At 40.5% G+C, this 11,541-nt stretch overlaps 1 protein-coding gene across 2 annotated transcripts; it reads left to right on the plus strand.

Annotated features, from left to right (window-relative positions):
• Window positions 1-4,032: 4,032 nt before the first annotated feature.
• CAV2 (caveolin 2) lies at window positions 4,033-11,216 on the plus strand. 2 transcript variants are annotated; one of them, XM_047695179.1, is made up of 3 exons: window positions 4,511-4,802; window positions 5,116-5,303; window positions 10,544-11,216. In XM_047695179.1, exons 1-3 carry the CDS (start codon window positions 4,653-4,655, stop codon window positions 10,692-10,694), a joined length of 489 nt encoding a protein of 162 aa, XP_047551135.1. In that variant the 5' UTR covers window positions 4,511-4,652; the 3' UTR covers window positions 10,695-11,216. The 2 variants fall into 2 exon arrangements, with proteins under 2 accessions (XP_047551136.1, XP_047551135.1); XM_047695180.1 differs by lacking the exon at window positions 5,116-5,303 and having other exon boundaries at window positions 4,033-4,802.
• Window positions 11,217-11,541: the final 325 nt, after the last annotated feature.

An 11,541-nucleotide genomic window follows, 5' to 3' on the forward strand; every position in this document is an offset into this window, starting at 1 on the left:
TCATACATTGTTTTGAATAAGAACAGAATGACCTATCCTCTCAGCTCTAATCAGGGATATAGACTTTTTAAGAGTGCACTTTTCCCTATGTCTAATAGTTAAGTATTTCCAAACAAAAGTTAATTCTGGAAATTCTTGTGTCTGAAGAGAGGTTTTTGGCCAGAGGAGGTACTATTTGAAACAGATTAAGTTGGCACTAATTACAAACAAATGACTATGTCTTAATACTAAACTAAAATTTCCCTGGTTTGCTGGTACAAGGCTAATTTTACTCAGAATGTAGACATAAAGACAAGTGATAGGTAAGAAAAATAAATTTAACAAGATTTCATTAAATGCCATACAACTACCTGGCACCACCCCACAAGTTATTGAATAACTTCATTCAATAACAAGTTATTGAATAACTTTAACAACAGGTATTTTTTTAATCTGTTCCTTTAAGTTGTTTTGTGGGAGGCTGTCCTATGTATTGAGGAGGGGATAATTGGAGGGTGGGGATGGAGAGAGAAGATGAAAAGATACACTGATGAAGAAGGTCTGGGGGACAGGGAGCTAGGCCAGAAACAGTTTATGGGAAGGCCACTATCTACAGAGAGAATAGGTCGTACAGGACTCTGGAGGTCTTTCCAAATTTCTCAGGCTTAGTCTTTGCTGTTAGTAAGCAAGTCTGGTTAGAGATGCTTAAGCAATTGTCTGGCTATTCACTAACAGATCCATCGACTTTTCTGTTAAGGTCATATAAAACTTGAAAAGCTATCCAGTTGCTGAAGAGTCTCAAAAATTACTAAACCTGACCAGCTGAGGGAATCAAGAAGTTCCAATTTTCCATTTATCTAGCTATAATTACTAAAATCATTCTGGCCCATATGAGGGAGGAGCAGGAGTTTGCAAGGTAGACAGGGCTTGGCAGTTGCTTCTTGTTGGTCTCTAAATGAGGTGTAGGTATCCCTCAAATAATACCAGCATTGTATTGAAAATCTGTAACTAAACAACGACAAGGGGTTATTCTGAAAACTTAAGAGAGCAAACAAGTATCCTTAAGTTTAATTTCAAAAATCCCTGGAATTTCTGACAAATTGGTGTTATAGTTCTGAGATTTATACTCATCGTGGGTTTGTAAATGGACAGCTGGAGCATAATTTTTCCTATTCACATGAAGAACTGTTTCAACAATGTCCTATCTAAGGGTTCTCAGCCTGGGAAAGGAGGGGAAAGATGATGTTGGCCCCCAAGGGACATTTGGCAATGTCTGGAAATGTTTTTGGTTGTCATAACTGGGGAGTGCTATTGGCAACTAGTGGACAGAGGGCAGAGATACTGCTAAACATCCAGCAAAGCACAAGATAGCCCCTCACAACAAAGAAAGAGCCAACCCTAAATGTCAATACTGTAGAGATTGAGAAAACCTGGTCTACTCCAAATGTTTTAAATATTATTAACTCATAATACTATATGGTATGTTTAAGGAGTCTTTACTATTTTCATCAGGAACCAATTTCACCATGGCAGTTTGAAAAACAGACCTGCCCTAAAGTTATATGTAAGCTATACAGAAGGAAAAGATGACACCTTCGTGATTTGTGAGAGAAAGAAAGAAAGAGGGAGAGAGGGAGGGAGGGAGGGAAGGAGGAAAGAAAGGGAAAGGAAAGGAAGTAAAAGAAAGAAAGAGGGGGGAAATAGCTATTTTTATTCATAAAGGTATTCAGATACAATTTTCAATGAACCAGAAAAATTATCTTTCTCAGACAATACACTGGGAAAAGGAGCAAAATAATTATAAGCTGTCCTAGTCATAAAAACTAATCAATTATCAAGTTACTCATAAAAACTAATCAATTAAAAAGTCATTATTCCTTAAATATATTAATATGCCATCTGAAAATCAGCTCTCTTATCAGAAGCTATAACAGCTAGGAGAGGAGTATAACAGTATGTATTTATTATGAAATTTTTTAGTTCCCTTGGTTATAGGGCAATTAAAAAAAAATAAAGAAAGAAAGCTATGGAAGGAGTAACCCTGTGATCTGGGAGATACTAGAGTGTGCTCAGCCATTTAGCTCTAACCCACTTCCTGTCTTCTCCCTTTCCTGTTAGATTTCCCTCCCAGTTAGTAGGGACTATTTGCCTTGGTAATCACTGGTTTAAAGTCCTTGAGAACAGTAGCTAACATCTCCTAAGTATCTACTAATAAGATAAGCAAAATCATTTTTATAGCTCCTCTCAAAAAATCTTTGGTATTAAAATGATGAAATGAGCCAGAATTTCATCAACATAAGAACCTCACACAGATCAACCCATGGGGGAGGTGCTCAATAAAAATTTGATAGCAAATGGGTGAGTGAATCCTTCTTTTTTAAGCTCTATGGGAAATACAACAAACCTAGATGGGTTTCTTTTAGTTTAGGTTTCAGAGTAACTTTTTCATAAATACCTATCATTTTACAAATGAATTTATAATCTAAGTTGTCCCATTAAGACAATGTTAATTTCTTCTGCCTTTTGGCCTCTTGGCCCTGCTGCCTGAAAAATGAGTCAATTACTTTTGATAACTATTGCTTTACTAATCCCACTGGCAATGTAAATGTGATCAGAGGACAAAGAAAGGAAAGAAGTTTAGCCAGATTTTCAGTCACTGCTTTAACTCACTCCAGCACTATGGGAATGACTTTCTTCTTCAGCAATATCTTAAACTCTGGGATTATTTTAAGGAAAATAAACTTTTACAAAATGCTATTTAGCTGTAAACGCATTTCTTTTCTGTTTCCTGGTAATCATTATTATGAATTTTATGAGGTATTAATGTCTTCTATTCTATTCACTATTTCACTTTGAAAAACGGTTTTGGGGCAACAACTCTAGGAGAGCCCCAAGACTCTCTAGAAGAGAATCAGTCTGTTTAGGTGAAAGGAGGAGGTAAAGAAGGATAGAAAAAGCAATAAGAAAAATGTCTAAGTCATCACTTTGGAATGACTAAACATAAATAAAATGGGGAAAGTAAAGTAAGAAAAGAAGAGAATAGGCAAGCAGGACCACCTGCTTGGTGGGGAGGTGCACAATGATAGGCATGAGATTCAACCATGGGGTTACAACACTGCCATCCATTTAATTATTAGAAATACTGAGTTTTGGCTCCAAAATGTTTTTCCTATTCAGATCCTGCTCTTTGTATGTAATTTTTATTGTTTCAAAAGTCATCTTTTTTTTTCTTTTTCAGAAAAAGCAATTCTTCAAATCCAGTTCACACACCAGGATTTGAATGCAGCAAGTTCCAAATACACTGTAGTTCAGCAATACTTAAGTATGTTCCTACTGCATCTCAGGCCCTGAGCAAGCAGCAGGCACTCCCAATTTCGCTTTTGGCAAATTTTCACTAAGTACTTTCCCTCCCCAAACAGGTATCTAAGTCCACCAGACTTTTAAACCTTTATAAACATGCAAAGCCTTCCCTTCTGAAAGCTTTTGAGTGAGCGCTCTGCAGTCTGGCTCTTCTCCTGCAGAGTGGCTTTATGGTAGGGGTCTGTTCACATGTTTGCTACAGGTAGTTGTGGCTGTGACTGCATCTTGCAGATAGATACCTGACATCTTGGAGATACCTGACATCTTTCAACAGGGCTTGATTCAAAGGCAAATCGAGAGTTTTAATTTAGAAAGGAAAAAAAGAGAGAGACCTCCTTTCTGCTCTGAGAGTGCAAACTCCTGGACAGGGAGCTCACCAAAGGGACTCTATTTCCTCACCTTGCCTCCAGCAGGCTCCCACATCTGTGGGCGCTGAGATAGCTGAAGCGCTGACGTGTTTCCTGGATCCTCAAGCACTTGTGGGATTGCCTGGCAGTCAGGTATGTCCTAACTGTGTGTTAAGACCACGTAAGAGTTTTACAGGAATTTAATTCTCAAGCGACAACTCTGTGAAGCAGGAACAATTGCTCCGATTCTTTAAGAAGACTTTTATGTATTTATTTGGGGGGAGACGGGAGAGAGTGAGTGCACGAACAGGGGTTAGGGGCAGAGGGCGAAGCAGGCTCTCTGCTGAGCAGAACCCTGGGATCATGACCAGAGCCACCCAGGCGTTCCCAATTGCTCCCATTTTACACGGAGGTAGCTGAGGTCCCGAGCACACAAGTCAACGGTACAGCAGGGAGGTTAAGGCAAACGTTGTGATTCTATACCTGCGCCCCTAAACACCTAGCTGCGTCCCTGCACTAAGTCCATCATCCCTGGACAGCTCTTAAAAGTCTCTGTTCTAAGCATCAAGCGATAAGACCCGGGGGCTCTACGGCTCCTCAGTGGTCCCGGGAATACGGGTCCTCGTCCCCAGGGCAGGCTTCGCCCGCCGGTGCAGGGCCGGAACGTGCCTGCTGGGATGATTCCAGACGGGGAGGCAGACGTGGAGCAGGCCGAAACGCTGCGGCGGGACTCTGGGTGGGAACCACCTCTCCGGCTGCGTCCTGTTCCCGCCCCTCAGCCCCGGCAGCGAGGCGGGGCTCGGGTCGGGTTGGGCCCCCACCGGGAGTGGTAGCCCGCAGCGGGAAGCAGCCGCCGCCCGGGCCGCAAGGGTAGAGGCGAGGCGGGGCGGAGCCGGGCGCGCCGGGAAGGGGAGGCAGCGCAGGCCGGGTTGCAGCCGCCGCCGCCGCCGCGCACTGAGCGCCGTGATGGGGCTGGAGACCGAGAAAGCAGACGTCCAGCTCTTCATGGACGACGATGCCTACAGCCGCCATAGCGGCGTCGACTACGGGGACCTGGATAAGTTCGCGGACTCGGGCTCCGATCGGGATCCCCACCGGCTCAACTCGCATCTCAAGGTGAAGAAGTCTGGGGCGGGCCATAACCTGGGCCCCGCCAAGGCTTGGGGGCACGGGTGCCCCCTTTACCCCTGCCCGGACCCCAACCCCCACCCTCGCCACTGGGTCAGCCCCGCGGGGTCCGGGACCCGGAATTCACATGCCTTGGGGCCGCCTGTGTAACTTGGAATTCTTAGCCAAATTCTTGTGTGCCCAACCTCACCCTAAGAGAAGGTAGGCGACCTTCCTTCTCGCTTCTTCTATCCGAGCACTCCTGGTTCCCGGGGCTGTGGGTTGGGTGACAGTTGGGTGTTCCTGTGTTTTGCCTCTGCAGGTGGCCTTCGAGGATGTGATTGCAGAGCCGGTGTCTACACACTCCTTTGACAAAGTGTGGATTTGCAGCCATGCCCTCTTTGAAATCAGCAAATACGTGATCTACAAGTTCCTGACATTTTTCCTGGCTATCCCCATGGCCTTCGCTGCAGGAATTCTCTTTGCCATCCTCAGCTGTCTGCACATCTGGTGAGAAGGGCACACCGGGGTGGACCGACTTTCTGAAACGTAGAAATGTTCTTTGCCACATGCCCCCTGCACTCCCCTTCTCCCAAGCCTGCTTGCAAGAACACGCATCAGCTCGCCACAGTAGCAAGAAATGGGAGGCCTTGAAGGGCAGTGTGCTTTTTCGAGAATCATAGGTTGGGTTAGGAGTTTAAACAGAAGTAACGTCCCTCTGCCCTCGGGTGTGATTTTCCTTCTGATGTTAATAAGGCCCCCGCTGACTGTGGAGGTGGAGACCTGGAGGCCATGCTTCCTGCCACAGGCTGTTCTCTTATAGGACAAGTTAGGACTTGTGCCAGTGGTTCTGGGCTAGGCTCTTACTTCTATCATCACCATTTATTCAGTCACTACCTGTGCTTGGGCTAAAACAAAAGTGATCTCTGAGCAGAATGCCAGTGACAGTATAATTCAACAGGGGTATCAGGCCTGGTTAAGAAATGCTATGGAGGGGCTGCTCCAATCCTGACACTAGCAGATGGCAAGAATGTGACCCTGTGTGTGTGCAATTAAGGTGAGGGGCCCCCAGCAGAAATGAATGAAAAGTCAAGCTGCAGGATAATGAAATGAGAAGGCCTCCAAATTACTTTTTCACCTATGAGACAACATAGGGAGTGGCATCAACTTAAAGGGAAATAAGTATGAAACCTCCTGGGCATTAATAGGATGTTTTGAGTAACTTTATTCACACTCAAAGTGCATCATAAAACTTTGGAGAACATTTTAAGCATTAAAAATTTTTAAAGGAAAATGTTACATTGTTTTAAAAGCTATCCACCTTGTCTTGAGGGAAAGAACATTCTGATCATCCCCTGTATTGCAACAGTTGTCAAGATTGTGCTTTAGGGCAGTCCTGGCAAAATGTATAATCCTAAATGCCTCCATGTCTTTCTTAGTCACTTCTTATGGTATTGCCACACCCTAACCCATGTTGTGTTCATTGTTAGAAGTTACAGAATTATTCTCAATTCCCTTTACCTTGTAAATCAGTTCAATTTCTTTTAGTTACTTAGCTAATTAGCTCAACCCGATAAATTTATTGAGTGCTTAGTTTGTGCTGGGCACTGGTCCAAGGATGAGTAAAATGTAGAATCTGCCTTCAGTTTATTCAGCATATCAGGGTAGCAGGGTAGGTACAGAAGTAGATGCTGAGGAAAACTCTGTTAAGTCTATTAAGGAAGAGGGAGGCACTAGGAAGCCTTCATAGAGAAAAAGGAATCTAAAAAATCTCTTAAAGGATAAATAAAAATTCTGGGTACCTGTGTGGCTCAGTTGGTTAAGTGACCAACTTGATTTCAGCTCAGGCCATGATCTCAGGGTCAAGAGATCAAACCTTGCATCAGCCTTGGCACTCAGCAAGGAGTCTGCTTGAGGATTCTTTCTCTCCCTCTTCCTTTGTCCTTTCCCTGGCTTGTAGGCTGGCTCTCAAAAATAAATAAATAAATCTTTTAAAAAAAAAGATAAATAAAAATTCACCAAATAAGTAAAGGACAACACCAATTTAATTTGGTCACTAAAAGGTGCCCCCTTAGCGCAGTAGGCAGCACGTCAGTCTCATAATTTGGTCACTAAAGATGGAAACAACTAAAATATATTGAAAGTGTCAAAAGACTGTTGGAGTAGGGGCGCCTGGGTGGCTCAGTGGGTTAAGCCGCTGCCTTCGGCTCAGGTCATGATCCCAGGTCCTGGGTTCGAGCCCCGCATCGGGCTTTCTGCTCAGCAGGGAGCCTGCTTCCTCCTCTCTCTCTGCCTGCCTCTCTGCTTACTTGTGATTTCTCTATGTCAAATAAATAAATAAAATCTTAAAAAAAAAAAAAAAAGACTGTTGGAGGAATGAAAATCTTTGCCTTTATACATAAGCAAATTCACTAAGGCCAGATATATAGTTTGCTTATAATCTGACATTATTAGCACATGGATTTTTTTAAAAGAGGTGCAAGCCAGCATATAAAGTTTTGGATTCCTAATTAACCAAAACCAATCGTGTAACCTCTTTCAAAAATGTGAAAAACTGAGTGACCACATAGTATGTTGTGAAATGTTGACTGTTAAGCTTTGGAAATACAGAGTGCTGCATTTATAATCAACAAAGCTGGACTTCCTAAAGCACTGGCTGAGGAATTAAAGACAAATGGTTTTCATTTACTAAATGGTGGAAAGATACAAGTAAAGCTACAATTACCCAATGATGCTTCTCTTAACCTGGGTCGCCTGAAAACAGAAGATGTTTTTTGTGTGCAGTGCTTCCAATGGTGAATCATCAAACCATTTCTTTTTCAGACACATAAAATGTATTTAACCTCAGCTTGTTTTTCAAATTACATTCATGTGGGTCATTAATGTTTAACAATCATCCATTCATCATCAGGCAGCTGTGATTGCAAGTAGAGGAGTTACTTCAAACAAAAAAATGCTTAAAAGTTAGCGTGTATCTTGATAAAATAGATTTATCATTAATGGATTACATTCCCTTGACATGATAAGACCAGATCAAGGAGAGGCCCTATAAAAAAACAAACCTATTTGAGTAAACCTTTCTTCTCCATTGTTTCACTTCCCCTTCTTTCCTTTTTTTTTCCCTTTTGGCAGGAAGTAGGGGTTGTTATTACCAAGAGTTTGAGAACCAAAGCTATGAAACTATGCAGAATAGATATTCAACCCACATCACATCATTACAATGGATCTGATTTTAGATTCCTTAAACAAACAAACAACAACAAAACATCCAGAACTCAGTCTGGTGATGTTGGATCCTAGGTCAGAAGTACAGGTCATGAGGGACCAATGGGTTGTTTTGCTACCATACCACATTCAGACTGAGATAACCACCATTTGGGAACAGCAGATTATTGATCATAAGGGGATCATATCAAAGAAATGTGTCTGGAGCACCCTTACCTTTTGTGTTTGTTGGGATGCAATTCAAATAGATAGTCCTACTTCTAGAAATATAGTAGTAGCAATTTCACTTCTAGAAGAAATTTTTATACAGCGAATTGCTATAACAATGCAATCTATATGACACTATAGTTAATACAAAGCTAAGTAAAAGTCTCTGTCCCAAGGGCTTTGTCCAATGGAGGAATGTATAATCTTACAAATTAAAAGATTTCTTTAAGAAGTGTTTGGATCCGGTGCCTGGGGGCTAAGTGGGTTAAGTGCCTTCCTTCAGCTCAGGTCAAGATCCAGGAATCCCTGGACCAAGTTCTGCATCAGGCTCCCTGCTCAGCAGGGAGTCTGCTTCCCCTTCTTGTGCTCCCTTTCTCTCTCCTTTTCTCTCGCCCTTTCTCTCTCTTTCAAATAAATATATAAAACCTTAAAAAAAAAAAAAAGAAGCATTTGAATCATGGATCCTCTGACCCACAGTGAGAGAACAACAACTTAAAGAAAATAAAATGAGTTTACCACATCCTATCAACTGAACTCTCACATGTAAGCAGCCACACTTAGCTGCACTGGAAAGTCCACTTTTGTCCTGTGCTTCATTCCCTTTTAGGATATAGAAATCTAAGAAATTATGAGATAGAAAATGTCTCAACCTATGGAAGAGTGGAAAGTATATTATATTCTCAGTGAAGTAGATTTGGTTAGGAAGCTTTCTGATTTAAACTTTGGTCTTAGAGTACATCAGTTTGAGATCATTTTCTTTATACTATATATTCTGACTTCAAATCGTTCTACTTACAAATGATGATATCATATATACATTATAATGACAGCATCATATAGGCATTTCAAGGGTGCATAGTAAGTGTTAATCCTTATAGCCAATCTTACGAACTCCGGTTCTACTTTCATTTGTAGTGATATGCCCAAGGCCACATATCAAGTGAGAAACATAATGTGATAAGAAATCAGAAGCTGTCATCATTCGGGTTTCTATTGAGCTATTTAGCTTTGAAACACCTAGTAATTAATTTTCTTTAAAAATTTCTTTAAGTCTTTAGTACTTGGAACAAAATATGAGATAAATATAAATGTGTACACATCTAGGAATATTCAGTATTCTGAAAATATCTCAATCAGACAGTTTCCTGATCTTCCCTTCACTGTTAGCTAAGTACAACAGACCGTTATTTAAGTCACATTTTAATAGCAAATCAAGAAAATCAACCTTACTTCCTTGTGCCCATCCAGATAATAATAAAAACCCCATTGAGGCTACCAACAATTCCTGAGAATTCAAAGATACTTCTGTGCTCAAATAGCACTACTACAACAGAGAGCATTATACAGAGGATTATACAGAAAATCAGCCTGAGGAATATGAAGATTTGCAGTTATCTTACAAAAAGACATAAGGAAAAAATAATTTCAGGACAGTCTAGGTTGTTTTGTTTTGTTTTGTCTAAGAGTTCTGACATAATTCAGGGTTCTTTTAACTCTACCACACAGTTCTTTTCAGTGTATGTAATTACCATGAAAGATTAGTAATATTAAGCATGACAATGCTAAATTCACTTCCCCCCAAACCTTTAATAAAGGTCAAGATTGTACTCACTTAAACAGCTTATACTCTAGGGGCATCCGGGTGGCTCAGTTGGTTAAGCGTCTGCCTTCAGCTCAGCTTATGATCTCAGGGTCCTGGGATCGAGCCCTGCATGGGGCTCCCTGCTCACTGGGAGTCTGCTTTTTCCTCTCCCTCTGCCCCTCCCCCTGCTCATGCTCTGAAATAAAATCCTTTAAAAGGGGGAGAGGGGTTTTTATTCAAGTAGGAAAGACAGAAGTATAGCCATGTATTTATGATACCCTTTGATAAATTTAAGGATTAAGAAATTTAGTACTATAGCACAAAAAAGGAGTGTCCAACCCAGCCTAGACCAAGGGGTGGAAGTGGAATAAGGCAACAGGAAAAGGCTACCATCAAGTAGAACTCCAGGGAATTTTGAATAATTAAGCAGGTTAATGTTTAGGGGCAGAGACCAGGTAGATCCATTTACCGTTTTATTTATTTTTTTGTTTTACTGTTTCAGATAGCATGCCATCTATAGAAAGAATACTGGTGTTATCATCTATATGCCTGTTTATTTTTTTAAGCAACATATCTCTGTGCATCTTATCACTATGTGGGTCACTATTTATTTGTTTCAGATGTTCAGATTTAGGTGAATTAGGCCATTATTATATCTTTTCATGTATGTACAAGAGTCACTGGCCTTATTTGGCTACACCAATAATCCTTACACAAATCTCTTCTTCCATTCTAGGATTATAATGCCTTTTGTAAAGACCTGCCTAATGGTCCTGCCTTCGGTGCAGACAATATGGAAGACTATAACAGATGTTGTCATTGCCCCATTGTGTACAAGTGTAGGACGCAGCTTCTCTTCTATCAGCTTGCAACTGAGTCACGACTAAACACTTGGATCCCAGGTCTGGGGATTTGGATACTGTAATACTTCTTGACTGTCATAATGTAAAAGCACTACTGTTCTGTTCTAAGTGTTCCCAACTGTTCTAATTAAGAAAATTTTTAAGATTGGGCAAACACATGTAGAAATGTTTATTGGCAGATCTTTTCAAATAATGCTTTTCTAATTAATAGTCAAGGATTTAATATATAACTTTAGAGCCAGAATTATACAGTAGGTTGGCAACACTTAATTTTAAAGGGAGACAGTTTTTACTTTAGTACAAAAGTATACATTTTATAATGATGAATTTATAAAGATCAAGAGACATTTCTCGAACACTTTAATTTTTTTGCACAACTGCCTATAAAAATATGGAATTTCTTATTTTTTTACTCTGAAAGTAATACTTTTAAAATTACCTTTGCAGATAAAGTCATGGGAATACTTACAGAAAAAAAATACAAAGATCCTAGAAATTATAGTAACAAAAGCATGCAGTGGTGATAGGAGCTATGAAATATAATAGAACAAATAAATGTGAAAATAGATTCATGAACATGTGTACCTTTAAATAAGATATTGTTAACCTACAGATCTATTTAATAAGATGTTTCATTTTACTGTATATTTTGTACTTAATGTAAATTTTGCTCTAATCAGATTGCTTTTAAGTACTTTTATTGTATTTGTTATCTTTTTGAACTAATATATAGAATGTTAAATGTCTCTTTCACGGGGAACTTCTTGGTGAGATTGCACTGTCTTGATAACGTAAGCACATATATCTTGTTTGGGAATAGAATGTAAAAGAGCAATATACAAGGCTTTTCTAACTTTTCCAGGCAAAATCC

This window comes from Lutra lutra, chromosome 11 (assembly GCF_902655055.1).
Source record: "Lutra lutra chromosome 11, mLutLut1.2, whole genome shotgun sequence".
NCBI lineage: Eukaryota > Metazoa > Chordata > Mammalia > Carnivora > Mustelidae > Lutra > Lutra lutra.